This window comes from Stegodyphus dumicola, chromosome 2, assembly GCF_044657685.1.
Source record: "Stegodyphus dumicola isolate Sdum_Otavi_A_Nest chromosome 2, ASM4465768v1".
Classification (NCBI taxonomy): Eukaryota; Metazoa; Arthropoda; class Arachnida; order Araneae; family Eresidae; genus Stegodyphus; species Stegodyphus dumicola.
The window spans coordinates 249,478,224-249,494,317 of record NC_140769.1 but is presented as its reverse complement, the minus strand read 5'-3'; the positions used below and the strand labels follow the sequence as shown (position 1 = coordinate 249,494,317).

Here is a 16,094-nt window from a genome sequence, read left to right as displayed (position 1 = left end):
TTCAGGGTGCCAAATTCTTAATAATAATAAAATAAGGATGTAAACCAGTTTTTCTATAAAAAAATTATAAAATAGTTTTATTATTAAACATCAGATTTATTAATGATTTATTATTTTTATTTTTGCAGTTAAATCATGGGGAAAAGAAAGTCAGCAAAACCACAGAAATATATTCAACAGTCTGAAGATGAAGATGAGGATCACATGGATTTTTACGATGATATAGAAGAATCTGAAAACATAGAGGACCATGCCTTATCTAAACAGGCGACTACCACTTCTGGAAAGAATATTAGAGCCCTATGGACTAATGACAGACCTCCAGAACATACAGAAATAAGGAAAGAAAACAATCATACACCTCCTAAAGAATCTTTGGAAAGTAGTTTTTGGGCTGCTCATTTTCCAATCACAGGAGACACTATATCAAATAACAATAAATTTGATTTTAATAATTTCAAAGTAGAAACAGCACCTTCTGTAGATAGCATTAGGGAAAGTTCACGTCATTTAAATCAAGGGAGCCCATTAGAGACTCTCTTATCCGAGCGTATTTTTAACTCTAATCCTTTTTTAGAAGAGAGGCTGCGGGAGGGCATAAGTTTAAATCACAGTCGAAATCTTAGTGGAACTGAAAGTGATCGAAGAAGCTGTCAAGATTTCGATGGTGAAAGAAGAGGATCCCGGCCCAAGCGCAGGAGAAAATATGTAACATATCCAGCAACCTTTCGATTGGAAGTTGTTGAACATGCGGAACGGTTTGGCAAAAGTGCTGCTGCTAAAAAGTACAATATTTGTGTTGAAAAAGTTAGTATGTGGTGTAAAACAAAGGATAACATTGTTCATAAAGTAAAGAAAGGGGGCCAGGTTTCTGCTGATGGAAGTTTTGATACGAGTTTTGATGACAGGACTGAAGATTTGTCTATGGTAGGGACTCCAGAAAGGACACCAGATGATGAAATGGAGGGTGGTAAAGAACTAGGGGAAGATAAAAGGCAGCAAGTATCTCAAGAACTTGAAATGTTATATAATGATGATTCTGATGCATCTGACAAATATGAACCTGAAGTATTAAGAAGGCCTGAGGTAGTATTTCCTGCCTATTTCAAGCATAGAGTAGTCATTTTTGCTGAAGATAAAGGAGAAAAAGAAGCGTCACGGGAATTCCATGTTTGTGAAAAACGTGTTTCGATTTGGTGTCAAGCAAAAGAGTATTTAAATGAATATGTAAATACACACAAAGTAGAAGATTGGGAGTGTGATCTGTATGTGACATTAAAAAAGCTGCTGGAAGAAAATTTCCAGGTTACAGTGCGAGATCTTATTGTCCGTGCTGAGCAAGCACAACTTGCAAGTTCATCCACTAAATCAACCATTAGCACTGCGTGGCTAACTGACTGGTGTCAGAAGTTTAAAGTCTGTTTCCGAAGCGTTATGGAAAGTACTCCTCAGGTATTTAAAAAAAAAAAAAAAAATCATGCTTCTTAAGTATTGTGTAAATTTAAACCAGTCCAAGTATTAAATGCTGAGAACATGTAAATATTCAAGCTAAAAAAAGAGTGTTTTCTCAAGAACATGCAGACCTTTTAGTTTTAATATGGATTAATTTAATATTGTGCAAATTTTAGTGAGACAACAATTAAATCGGTAAAAATTTGCTAAGTGTCAATTTTGAATAAATATATTATTAAATTTTTGCCTTAACATTTGTCATTATCATGAATGCTTTCTCCCCAATGTATAGACTTAATTTTTCAATTAATTTCCATGTACTAATCATTTAGCACGAAGCTATGTAAACAGTTAACTTGTTTACTGACAGGTTTTACAGGATTCAAAGGGGATTTATAAATTTGTAGCATATACATTAGGCATTGAATTTTGTGAAATTTCATTTTGTTGGGAAAAGCTTACAATTACCAGTTTACAGTTTGATTGGAATTGGCAATTCATATTGGCATATGCATGTTTTGAGAAAGAAAAATATTTTCAGATTATCATATGTTTATTTAAAAAATTATTACAATTCACTCAGAAATTACCTTTGTAGTCTGTCATTCTCCCCTTATGGAACCTAAGTATTCCTATGAAATCTTTAGTAAGTAAAAATTATATAAAATGCAGATGTAACTAGTAGTAATTTATATTAAAAAAGTCCTAGGCCTTTTGAAAATTAGTGTCACTCTTAATTCTAAATAACAGTAAAAAATAATATGGTAAAGAGTGAAATCCAGATAAATAAAACAACATGTAGTATTGTTCCACTTCCAAAATTGCAATAACAGTGCGTAAATTTGGAAGGCTTGAGATGTGTCGGTGACTATGTAGAGTTATGATAATGGAAGATATAGGAAACTGGATGATAGTATTTATTTATTTATTAATGCTTGGCTCTTTTTACTTAATTCATTAGCTGTCTTCCTTCCCAGTACTTCTGGCTGATGGAACTAAAACTATTAAGTGCAAAGTACATGCTTTAATGTTGTATGTCCTGAATTACAAAAAGAGCACTCTGTAAAATTTCTGTGTCAGCTGTAAAAGACACTAGCATTGAGGAAATAAGTATCCAATTAATATATGAGGAGCTGTGGCACAAGGAGAATCAAGAAATCCCTTGTGCAGGAGACGTTGCCAGTTTTTTTTTTTTTCCCCTTCCCCATAGCTTTTATGCACAAGTCTGAATAGTGAATCTTGCTAAACTCTATATTTATCAATCTCTTAGCAGAACAAAAGTTCATAAAATTACTGGAATTTTGGAAGACAGGTCCTTCCATTCCTTGACAAAAAATTCTGCACTCGTTTCCTTGTACTTCACATTGCACTGATACCCACAGTAGTGCTGTTCAATCAATAAAAGTATTCAAAAGATGTCTGCATTCATAATATGTGTACGAGTTGCAAGTTCTAGTGTTGGCTTTGACTCCGAAGGACAGATCAAGAGTCCAAGAAGATGATAGCTTTCGAGAAAGAAGTCCTATGACCAACAAAGCCATTGCAGGGCCATATATGTGAATAGCTCCTAGTTCTCCTAAAAACTAGTGATGTTAGCACTGACTGCTTTATAAAAAGAAATGTGTTTCATGTGTGTACCAGCTGCGTTGTTTGTCCCTGTCCTTCATTAAATTATGAGTATATATGCAAGTTATTGATTCTCAGATCTGCTTTTGGTAGTTATGGTTTGGATTTAGAGTTGTGGAGTCGCCCATTTCTTCTTTGTTAACTTTTAAGACAAGATCAAGATTCACTTGGGTGTTTCTGAAATCTGAAAGGCTCCATAGTTTCGTTAATAATATTTCAAATAATAAGCATTGAAATAAGAATAAAAGTAGAATGTCATATTTCTCATTTCATATAATAAGCTGTTGCCAGAAACTTTTGCTCCAAGACATTTACTTTTTTAAAAAAATTCTTTATCGAAATTGTTCTAAAAATATATAAACACTATTTGTATTTTTGAAGTTACAGTTTCTCCAGTAGTAATTATGAGGACATCTCCAAAGTTTTTGTAGCAAAATTATGGCATTTTTTATTCAGCTGAGTTTAGGTTACTTTGCGACTTCATGGCCAATGTAGGACTAGACTTAAATGTTCCTGTAATCAGGCAAAGAGCTTGGTTTTTCACAGTTTCTAAACTATTTATAGTATCTGCTGGGGCATTTAAAAGAATTTCATTGCAATAGTTTAGCGTGTCTAATTTAGTTGCAGCAGCCAAGCTGTACTACTGTAATAACAACAGTTTTTAATATCAGCTAAGGAGTTTTAACAGTTCACTATAATACTAGTTCAGAATATTAAGTAATTTTTTTAGCTGTTAAGTAAAATTAATATGCTAATATATTATACGTATATATATATGTGTGTGTGTGTAATGATTTTGAATGTGCAGTTGAATACTGGAACTCTTAACAGCTTTCAGTGTCCGTCATGGCTGATGATTAATGCATACTGATGAAAATAACAGAAACTGGATTTCTATAAATCAGAAAGCTTTATATTTGCACATAATCAAATCATTTTAGTAGATAGGATATTTCTAGATCATAAGCAATTACAATATTTTTTATAACATAAACTGGATTTCTATAAATCGCCCAGCTTTATTTTTGCACATAATCAAATCATTTCTTAGTAGGTAGGATATTTCTAGATCATAAGCAATTACAATATTTTTTATATGTACATTATATCATCTTAGAATAAGAACAAAGGAGGGCATAACAAAACAGAGATGTTTGAAAGGCGGAAGCTAGGAAAGGAATGCAGCAGAATAGTGACGTAGTTATTGCACCAAGAGTGTTTATACAATGTGTGATGTAATTGTAGAGGCAAGCTATGATTGGTTAATACTAGTTTTAGTTGCCCTTTTCCAGTAGCGTTATATAATGTAGGAAGATCTCGAATTTGGGAGAACAGATGAATTTAGGGGGAGAGCATTAAATCTAGAATGTTAATTTTGAGATTACTTATTATTTTTAAAGCAGCTATCGTATTTTCTTATATCTTACACACACACACACACACACACACACACATATATATATATAATCTTTTGTGCAGAAACATAGGAATAAATCATAAAATGCAGTGAGATTTGACATTTGAAACTAACATCAGTCCAAAATTAAATTTTGTTTATTTTTAAAGTTGGCAAGCTTATTGTTGTAATGGTTTTTTAAAAAGAATAAAAGTGCATTAAATGTAACATTTATCTGTCACAGAAAACAAATTGTAAAATACTTTTTACTTCTTTATTTGCTGAGGTTATAAAACTATGTTAGATGCAAAAGCATTTTAGAATATTGCTTTGCTTTATATAACAAGATTAAGAACTAAACTCTAGTTAGTGATATTTTATTTGCTAAGGAAAATTTCTAATATGTTTGTTTATTTTATTTTTTTATTTATATTTCTTTTTTGCAGCCATTAACAGAAAATACATGCCTGATTTTGGAAACAAGCCTTTTCCAGGTTGATAGGGAAGAACTTCAGATGTTAGCTCTAAGAAACAAAAAAACATCCAAAGTACAAGATTTAATTGACAGCAGTCGCACTTTGGATGCATCACCCAGCGCATCTGATCGAGAAGACTCTTTCTCTTCATTCTCGTTTAGCAGCAAGCGTAGACGACGTTCGTATACGTTAGCTTTTAAGCTTGAGGTGAGAGTGCAATAGAATTGTCTTTTTATCCTCTTTATCTTTTACCTGTCTATGTAATTCTGATTATTCTAGTATGTTAATTTTTAATTCCCCTTTAAAGAATAGTTGCATTGCTCTTGAATTTTATAGCATGCAATATGTTTGTCTTTTATTATTTTAAAATTGCAGTTCTATGTGTAGTATCATACCACTGTAAAATGTAGAATGTCATATATAGAACAAGTGAAGAAAACCAGAACAGCAAAACTAAAAAAAGAGTCCATGCAAAACTAATAAAAACTTTATTACCTGTAACTTTGTTTTATGTCTACACTTAATACATGGTATTTAAATCAAAACTAAAATTTACTAATGCTGTGTTTAACTTTTTGTCATAGAACATCTTATGCAACTCCTTCAATATTTTAAAGCATATCCTCTCAGAATATGGTACGATTTTGCATAAGAAAGATACAGATGCAATGTTCTGTTTTTGATGTATAGTGATATGTGTGTAGATTTGCTGATATCTAAAATTGCAGTAGAAATTCAAAGACATGAGATATTGAACCTCATTTTATTAATTCTATGAAGTCATCATACATGTTGAAGAACAACAGTATGCAGAAGCCTTCGAATATGCGGAAGCCTTCGAAAGTTTATCCTGCAAAATCTTGTCATAGTTGCACGTGCAGTTTGAACTCCAGCCATTTAAAAAACTGAAGTTGCAAGCCCTTGTGTATTTTCTAGAACTCTGTTTTACTTTTGTGCTACTCTTCAGCCTGATAAACAAAATTTACATAACCTTGAATATTCTCTTAGCCTTGAAGCCCAAGGAGGCTCATATGATAAACAGTAACTGTAAGAATAGTTGAAAGTTCGATAAACAGAACTGAAAATGATGACAAAACATTCTCTAAAGGTGTGTAAACATTATGAATTAAGTAGTAATGTTTTAAAATTGGTCACTTGATGTACCATTCTGACTGTCACCCTTCTAAAGGTAATCTTTAATAGTGCTCCCTAGAGTTCAGTATAAGAGAAGCATATTCTTGGTTATAATAAACACCATACCACCAAATTTTAGATCTCATAAATTTTACCATTTAGGTCTTCATAACCTTGACAAATACTTACTACGCCTGTATTTCTAGAAGTGCTAAAACAACATCTGTATATTCCTCCATCAGTCACCATAGATTATCTTTTCTTGAATTAAGTCAGGTTCTGGAAAAGCATCCTACTGTTAGAGCTTCCAAGTTATTGAAATATCTTGATGCTGGTACCAATGGTTTAAGATTCAGTTTTTGTTATTAGAGTTAAAAAAATTCCTCCATTGTTGAAACAAGTATTCCTAAACATGTTTTTAAATGATGTTTTGTAGATTTAATCCTTTCTTCCCTGGACATTAAATGAGCACAGAGGACTTATTAAATAATCACTTAACATTCTGGGAAGAAATAAACATAGAAAATGCTCATTGTGTTGAACAGCAGATAATGCTCTCTTTATTTCTTTATTATTTTTTTTTTTAATTTCCAATGGCAGATTATGAACAGTTACAGGGGAAAAAAAAAAGAATATAGAATACAGCAATACAATGAAGAAGAAAAAAAAAAAAAAACCAGCTGCAACAGAGTCTATTAATCTAATATATCTCTTGCCTCCCAGTAATGCTCGGTGAGAAAAGTCTTGTGCAGAGCAGGACAGTGGGGTAGATGTGTGGCATCCATCATCTCTCCAGAGCTGTACAAAGTACATATCGGAGAAGGAACAATTTTGAATCTATGATGATACTGTAGGCAGTCATGTCCGGTGGCAATGCGGAATTCAGCGACCATTCTACGCCTTGGGCCATTACACAAATTCGGGATAGCATTTTCCCAAGACTTATGAGAAACACGATGATAGAGATCTTCCTGAACATGTACTTTTAATAAGATCCCTAACAGTATGGAAAGGTAAAGGACGAGAAACATTCAGCATGATTAAAGCACCCTTTTCTGAAATGATAGCCAGCAGAGCAGCTCGAGAATCACAGAGTATAACAGCTCTTGAGAATTTTTCCAAGTGGCATTGTAGCTGGTACAGAGCTGTGCAAATCGCAGCAATTTTGCCATCAAACGCAGAACCTTGGTCCACCTATATGGATGTAGAAAGAGAAAATTTTGGAGAAAACTCCGGCACCTGCATTAGGGCCATCAGACAGGAGGGATTCATCGGTGAAGATCCAAAGCCACTCACAGGCTCAGGGTAAAAAATAGTTAATACTTCAAAAGCGAGGGCTCTCAAAATAGACGGATCCGTATTACGTTTTGTTACTTTTTGACTCAGGTCAAGATTAATCCAGAAAGATTTCAAATTTATTGGATTTTGTAGTGGAACAAGTAATTCTCGTTCATTCATTAAACCAAGAGAATTTTTTAACTGAAAATCTCTCTGTAGAAAGCTCATCTGGGTCTTTAGATTTCTAGTCAGATTTTGATTGACTTCAGAGTGTGAAAGACATCCAGGAACTCTAATGATCTTTTCCCAGAGAATTAAGGCCGTCTCTTGGATTACAGTTCTTAAGGGTCATCACCAGTTAACATAAACATAGCGTCAATCGGGGTGGTCTTCACGGCTCCAGAAACAATACGTAGGCACTGATTTTGGATTTTTCTAGAGTACATTTTCTACGGTCACAACAAGTGGTTTACAGCAATAAGTCAGAAGGGAGAGGATAAACAAATGATAAGTTTGGAGCAGGGTTTGTCCAGTGCAACCCCACCTTGCCCTAGCAAAGCGTTTAAGGGCACTGAGTCTCTTTATTAATTATTAGTTCCTATAAAGTTGGTTGCAATCATATGAATTTCACACAATTTGCCTGTATAAGCAAAAGATTGCAAGGATAGATTTTGCTGAAAGGCTTTCAGTTAGTTTCAAATGTTTCAAATTATTTAAGCTTTAATAATAAAACAAATGAAGAGACATTTAATGATTTTTGCTTCCGTACCAGTATGATAGTTAATGCTCCCATAAAATAAAGTAATGTGGAAGAAAAAAAAATCTAATCAAAGTAAAACTTAAAGAAGATAGATCTGCCATTAGCTGAGTTGTATTTTCAGCTTGAAAACTGCAGCAGATAACACATTGATTCAAACACCTTCTTGTGGTATAAGCTTGCATTTATGGTATAAAAATCTATGTCATACGACATGAGTAGTTGCATATCTGTGTGAAGATATGTTCCATAATAATGCTTAATAAATAAGTGCATTATTTTGGAATCGAGAAAGCTGTGATTATTAAGTGTGGTACATATTACTGCACAATATTCTATACTCACTGTTTGTTTCACACTGTATATAGATTTTGTTTTACAGTGTATTCTAGCTATATGTATATTTATAATTAGTTTTTTTTTTTTTTTTTTTTTTGTATGCAGATAGTAATTTTAATAAAATCTCATTGTTTTGCTTTTTTATAGGTTGTGAAGTTTGCACAGAGTCACACGAAGCACGCGACATCGCGGAAATATGGTATTGCGCGGCGGGTGATTAGCCGATGGATAGCTGATAAAGAAGTCTTGCAAACAGATTTACTTAATGCTACCCAGCATGTTCTGAATGATAGTTTGACTGAGGAGGTTGATCTTGAATTACTTAAGTGGTATAAAGATTTAAAGAAACAAGGTTTGTTAATTTTTAAAACAAATTTTTACTCATAGAGTTACCTCAAAACTATTTGAGACACCTCTTATTAGCATGTTGGTCCCTCCCCCCATGCAAATACATAGAGATATTTTTTATATATGCACAGCATTGGTTATTGGAGAAACTTAGAATTATGCCAGTTTCTTCGTTGTACACATAACTACCCTAGATTTCAATCTGGCTTTCATGAATTTGTTGATTTGCTGAACAGCATCTTGGAAAAATACCATAAAACTTAAATCTAAGATTTGTAAATATCAGTATATAATCTGAAGCTGAGGCGATTGTTTCTCAAGCTAGGTTTAAGTGAGAGAGCAAGTTTTCCACAAATAAATTATCAACTTTTTCCTTTCCAGACATACAAAAAGATTCAGGTGATCAGCCAGCATGTTGTGGTAGTGTGCAGTGTATAAGAGTTTTCCAAGGGGATTTAAAAGTATCTCATGCAAATTCACCATCACAGAATTGTCACAAAGTAGAAATAACTTGGCAGTATGGACCCATCACATTTTCATTAGCTTCCTAGTATGGTAAAGAAGTTAAATTCCTTTAAGCATACAACTCTGCTTTTTATCTTCCATCTACTTCTAAGTGCATGCAGATGAATAGCTGCATCAGTTGACAGAATACAGGTGAAGTTCTCCTCTACCACAATGTAGAGTGTACCTGCATCACATGCTGCCCCATTAGAGGATATAGATTATAAGGATAGAATATTCATAATTTACCAGTGACTCTAACATAGTTTATTAGCGTTTAATAGTAAGGCTAGAGGCGATTTTTCTGCTTTTAAGGTTTACACTCAACTGTATATTTAATTTAAGGCTAGTTATTCCATATTTCTGACCTTTCTCAAAGTTTTATATGACAGTGTATTCTAGTTATATGACTAATTATCTTTTATAGAAGTATGAAGTATGGCTGAAAGTGAAACCTAGATCCTTTTAAAGAACAGAATTCAACATATAGTTATTTAACTTTTAAACTTTCTCTGAGAAAAATATTAAAAATGTCAGTAAATGTAAAATTAAAAGCAGAAGACACTGTCAAACTACATAATAACAGTAAAAGTTACGATGAGCTAGTTTTTTTATTATTATTATTCATGTGTGTATGCCTTTTCAGTTGCTTAATAACATGCGATAGAGGAATTGGTTAAGATGACTTTAGTTACTTCATTATGCTATTAGTAACTATTTTTTAAACATGAAAAATCTCACTCTTCCATTAGAACAAATTTAGAGCTTCCCACAACTGAATTTTCTGCTTTTCCATCATTTCTTGTACTTTCTGCTACTTTTTTTTAAAAAATAGGTCTCTGCCAAGATGCAAGAGAAACACGCCGATGTGGAAAATAAAACAGGCAAATCCACAACCTTGTATTCGGCATAGATTTTGTAAAATTTCAATCAATTTCGAGAGCAAAATGAGTTTCCCTTCATCAGGAGAAAAAATTCTGAGAAAGCAAATGTCAATCATATTTATACCTTACAGGTGACCAGTGGAAGAGCCGATAGCGCCATCTGTCGGCAGAAATAGTAACAAAAAATGAAGAGTTAAGTTAGTAGAATTTCAAAGGTATTAGGCAAGACTGGATTGGAGTTAAAGTCAGTGACTAAACAGGATAAATTTTTGTGAATGTGAAAAGCTTCAAGAAAATCCAATTTCCTAATAGAACCAGCTTTCTGGATAATTTTAGCAGAGCCAAAATCAAAATTGTGAATGAATTTCCAACTATGATTAGCTATTGAAGATTTGTTAATTTCGCCTTTTCAGATGTAAGATTCATGTTCCTTTATGCGAAACTTTAATGCTCTTTTTGTTTGGCCACTATAACTTAAGCCGCACTGACACAATATGCTATAAATTCCCCAAGAATTAAAAGTCAGAAATAGAATCTTTAAAAACCGAGCCTCGAATTTTATTTATAGGTGAAAAAACAACTTGAAAATAAACTTGTGTAAAATACATACAATTTCGTAACTGATAGAAGGATGAAATGGAAGCACACCAAGGTAATTAATGTTATTTGTAACATCAGAACGTATTCTTAGATAGCATGATGAGAACTTTCGAACAGCTTTATCAATGACTACAGGAGAAAATCCTCAGTCAAGAGCAACAGATATTAATAATTGAGTTCATTAACAAGAAGAGATTCTGAGAAACAAACTTTGAAAGCTCAAAATACATAATAGTAAAAAGAAGCCATTTTTTGCTTAGCTGGGTGAGATGACGTAGCATGGGGAGGTAAACAAACAGAAAAGGGTTTACTGTAAACAGTTGTGCTGAAATTGGATCTATTGCAGATTATAAAAATATCAAGGAAGGGATTATCAGATTGTTTCAAAAGTGAACTGGAAGTCTCTGCCGTTTGACAAAAAATGGAGCAATCAGTAAATTAGGGTTAAAATTGTCTGATATAAAATGTCATATTGTAAGGTTGGACATCTTCTAACAATATAATCTTGAAATATTAACGATTTTATATCAGCATCATTTTTTTTTTTTTTTTAATGTCAAATTTTAAGCTGAATAAGAGTCATTTGTGAGAACTTTTGATTTACTTCTTTAATTTGAAGAGATCTGTAGCTGAAGTGCATCAGTTTCTCGTTGAAGCATATGGTGAGGCTGCCTTGAGTGAGAGAAGTTGCCGTGAGTAGTTTCAAAAGTTTAAGAATAGTGAATTTGAGGTTGGATACAAAGCATGTAGCAGAAGGCTAAAAGTGTACAAAGATACAGAATTTGAAGCATTATTGGATGAAGTTCATGCCAAATGCAAGTAGAATTTGTACTTACATTAAGAAAAACTCAACAAGCAATTTTGCATTGTTTAAAATCATTAGGATTAATTCAAAAAGAAGAAAATAACATTCCATATAAGCCAAGAAACTTTGAATGCTGATTTTTTATATGTGAAATGTTGCTTGCCAGGCATAAACAAAAGGGTTTTTCGCATTGTATAGTCACTGGTGTTGAAAAAATAGATCCACTACAATAACCCAAAGAAGAATTCATGGGGATCACCTGGCCATGTTTCAACAACAGCCAAGCCGAATAGTCATTGGGAAAAAAATGGCAGGATCAGCTTGGTGTTGGGTATCATGAGTTGCTTAAACTGAATGAAACCATTATCGGAGTTCTCTACTGAACACAGTTCATGAGACTGAGCCGAGCATTCAAGGAAAAGTTATAAAAGCCGCATCAAAACATCTCAATTCAGTTGTTTACTTAGTGCTGTTATTGATTGTAGTGAATTCGCAGTGAGATTGGATTAGCTTTCTCAGTGTTTTGAAACGAGTTCTGTTCAACGTTTTAGTAGTTTAAAATATAGCTACTATGAGATATTGCGATATTGTACAAGTATCTGTGATAAAATTTCAGCATTTTATTTTATTTGTTATGATAAGAATAAATTTTATTCACTTTTCGTTGCACTTGTGCATTCAATTCATTATGAACCCATATGCTTGCAACAATACATTATTTCTCAAGTCTGACATTTTTTATGATTTAGTCTTTTATTGAATTGGGTTGCTATAATCTTAACCAAATATTTTATGAACAAATAAGCACACCGGTACAGTTTATATTTATTGATGCGGTAAAAATCAACTTTTATTATTTGAGTGAGATGCTTGATAAAAATATATTTATTAATGTAATTAGTTTGTGATTTTTTGAAAGACATGCTGATTATTAAATTTGGTTGTTAATGTCATCTGTGTTTTATTATTTGTAATGAGTAACTGAATTTTATTTTGTTTTTTTAACTACATAATTAAACTATATTTTGTTATTATATGAACTATCAAGTAAATTGTTTATGGATTTTTTGATTGTCATGAAAATATTTTTTCTAAAGTATTTGATTTTGATGTATAGGTCAGCAGGTTACAAAAACAATGCTATGGGCTAGAGCAAACACTTTATTTGAGCAGCAGAATGGCTCAAATGGTGGGCAAAATAAAATGGCTGCTTCAAATACCTGGTATCGACATTGGCTTTTGAAATGTAAAGAGAGAGGAGAATCTGTTGAAATAGAGGAAGAAGATCCAACACCATCATCTAGTTCAACAGTAATTTTTTTCCTTTAAGTTCTGCAAATTAGATGTGTATATAACTTACGTAGAATTATTTTAAAAAACTATTTATTATTGTGTAAACAGTGCAGAAAGAATTCACATTCAAGCAGTCATCCATTTTTGAGCATAAAGTGAATTTATTTATTAACTGAATATTTCACTGTAACATAATAGAATAACTTGGTCAGTAGTGAATTAGTCCAAAATATTAGTTACAGTTGAGTGTTTCAGCATGAAGTAAAAAACTGATCACTTCTTAAGAAATTCATTTGGTTAAAAATATCTGTATTACGCAGGTTAGCCATTCGTTTTCATTTCTCAAAATGTTTTGTAGTTTTGTCAAAGCTCCAGAATGTTGCCAAACATTTTTTTATACTGGTCAAGGCATGGAGAAAGATTTATGAGGAAAAGTAAAATAATTTTCAGAGGTCTTTATGAAGAAAAATGAAATAATTTCTATAAGTCTTCCATTGGCAGCAAATATAGTGGTGTGTAAAAAAAGAGTAACCTTTTTACTTACAAAAAAATGAGTAACAAAGACGGCTTAAAGGTGAATTGTGTTTGTTTGCACAAGCAATGCAAAAGAGAAAAATTTGCACAAGAATGATTTGATAACTTGAAAATCCTAATTAGTTACATGTTGATGAAGTGAATATTGTTTGATGTGGTGAATTTTTGTATTTTAAGGAATTCTCCTTTAAGGCTACCATATCTGAAACATTCGCAAGATGAAGTGTTGGCTTTCAAGTATTCATATAACCCCAAATCATGCGAGATATGAGGGACACAAAATGCCAAGAACTCAAACTCATTCTGGTGTAATGAGTTTGAGTTTATATGGCTTACCATTTTTGACAGACAAATAATTTGTTTAAGTTATTACAATATTGATCGGGGATAACTAATTAAAAATTTCTGTCTAAAATTATTGTTTTAACTGCAAAATAAGCTTTATTGTTCATTTTCATGTAAGTTGTGTTTCCTTTTATTGTCATATAATATGTTTCCCTTGCAAGCAATTCACAAAGAGACAAAAGGTAGTGTTTCCATTTACACTGAAGATTAAGTTCATCAAGAGCTGAGCTAGAAGAAATTAAACTCCAGAACAGATCGCTCAAGTTCTAGTAGTGAATCTGCCCCTGGCTACAATAATTCACATTATGAAGAAAAATTTGTGTCTTAAATCACTCGTGTCTGTCCATCTGCCTCCCAGCCGGTATAGTGGTTAGTGACTCTGACTGCCATAGCGATGGGCCCGGGTTCAAATCCCATAGAAGACATTGTTTAGCTGTCCGTTCTTTCATAGGAGGCAATGATGTTCACCTATTAGTTGCTTCCGTTATGAAATGGCAACCAATTTCAGCCTTAGTAGTGGCACAAAGCTAATGGCTATTAAATAAAGTGCCTGGCCATTAAAAAAAAAAAAAAATTCTGTCTGACTCGCACACTTCTCTGGATGTTCCAGAATTTGAGGCATTTCACAATACACCCTGCTGTCTTGTCACTGATGTGTTTACTTCATAGCAAATCTCAATTTGTCAATTCACCTGAATTTTTCAGCTGTTTTGGTGTAATGAGTTTGAGAAAATGTCTTTGGGGATTCCCATAAACTGACATAAAATATAATCAGTTACCATCTTTAAGGATGGTTAGCAACAAGCAGCCACTATACTGCAATAAAGCAGGCAATGAGGTGTGTGGGAACAGTTTTGGGTGAAGAAACTGTCATGTTCAGGATTCTAATGAGCAGAAATTCCTTTTAACCCTTTCTATATGGCTCGCCTTCTCTCGGGATGGATGGGCGTTTAAAGCAATTATCTCGCATGACAGGTATTTTACGTCGCGAAGCCTAACTTTAGGGAAGGGGACACACCAAAAAAGAAAGTTTTTTTAGGCCTAATGTCATAATTTTTGGTTATACTTTAGATTATTACTTAAGCTATCCTATATGTTAAACTTAGCATTTAATAATCTTTTTCATTAACTTTACATGAAAATAATCAAAAAATTTGCTTACCTGGAGAAATAATTTTTGAAAGTGCTATTTAAATTATTCCAAAATTTTAATTCACAAAATGCATTAATAAACTTAAATTTAAAAAATTCAAGAAAAATTATTTACAAGAAGAAGTAACAAAATCTTTCACGGAAATTAAAGGCAGACGCTCAGTAAGTTTGGTCTCTGACAAAATTTCCATATGAGAATTGCTAGAAATATTGCTGTATAACTCTGAAAAGTTATCATCTCTCTCATCCATGTCACATAATTGCCTAATTTACTATGTGAGTATATCTTTTCTGTGATAAATAATACTGGTTCCTCGCCATAATAAACTGAAGTCAAGGCTTTTCAAAATAAAAAGGAAAGTATGCAAAATACAAGCAATGAGAGCAATGCAAAGTGTAATAGAACCCCACATAGTAACTCTAACCGAGTATTTACTGAGGAAATTCCATTTCTTTTTACCAATGACGTTCAAAAAGTGAAACTTCATCAAGACAAAGCAAAAGTCATACTTTAAAAAGTACCTTTGCATTCCTGGAGGGGATGACTGATACAGGCATTGATTGCATGTATACCTTTTCAACACATTCTTCTGAAGTCCCCTAATGTTTTATATATGGACTACTGTGCTTGTGGTCTCATGAAAAGAGCTAAGTGCAAATCTACCACGATTTATGTACTCTGGAAAGTAGTGGAAGAGGAATGAAAATCAGTATCTGTGGAAGTTTTATAAAAAGTCCTTCAGTCATGGGAATCATGATGCACACTTACAGTCCAGAAAAGAGGCTATCAGATCAAGCATTTAAAGAAGTACTACTTACATTTTAAGCATTAATTAAATGGCCCCAAAATAGTCTTGAAAATGTGTAAACTCTCTCTGTTGTTACTGCTGCTTTTATAGTGTGTTAAAATTTTTATGTCAATGAGTTTATTAACAATTAATTTGCATACGAAATTTATCCATGATAAACTGCATCTACGGTAATGGGGAAGTGTGCATTTTTGATTAATTTAGCTCAGTTAATATGGGGAATAACAAAGAATAATTACAAGAATTTTTTTATTGGAAAGAGTGTTTATGTTCCAGGCAGTTTTATCATATCAAATCACTGAGGTTTTGTGCCTTGATTAAAAACATTATTTATTTGATGTTTGGTCAGCTGGGGCAGCATG

The 16,094-nt window shown here is 32.8% G+C and overlaps 1 protein-coding gene across 4 annotated transcripts in view; it reads left to right on the top strand.

Moving 5' to 3' along the window:
• The window catches only part of LOC118188619 (uncharacterized), a 45,087-nt gene that overhangs the window by 23,636 nt on the left and 5,357 nt on the right, over nucleotides 1–16,094 (top strand). For all 4 annotated transcript variants that reach the window (XM_035359111.2, XM_035359109.2, XM_035359110.2 and 1 more), the window contains 4 exons: nucleotides 129–1,452; nucleotides 4,921–5,157; nucleotides 8,606–8,810; nucleotides 12,717–12,910. In XM_035359111.2, coding sequence (XP_035215002.1) covers nucleotides 136–1,452; nucleotides 4,921–5,157; nucleotides 8,606–8,810; nucleotides 12,717–12,910 — 1,953 coding nt within the window. In that variant the 5' untranslated portion in view covers nucleotides 129–135. The remainder of the gene's footprint in view (nucleotides 1–128; nucleotides 1,453–4,920; nucleotides 5,158–8,605; nucleotides 8,811–12,716; nucleotides 12,911–16,094) is intronic.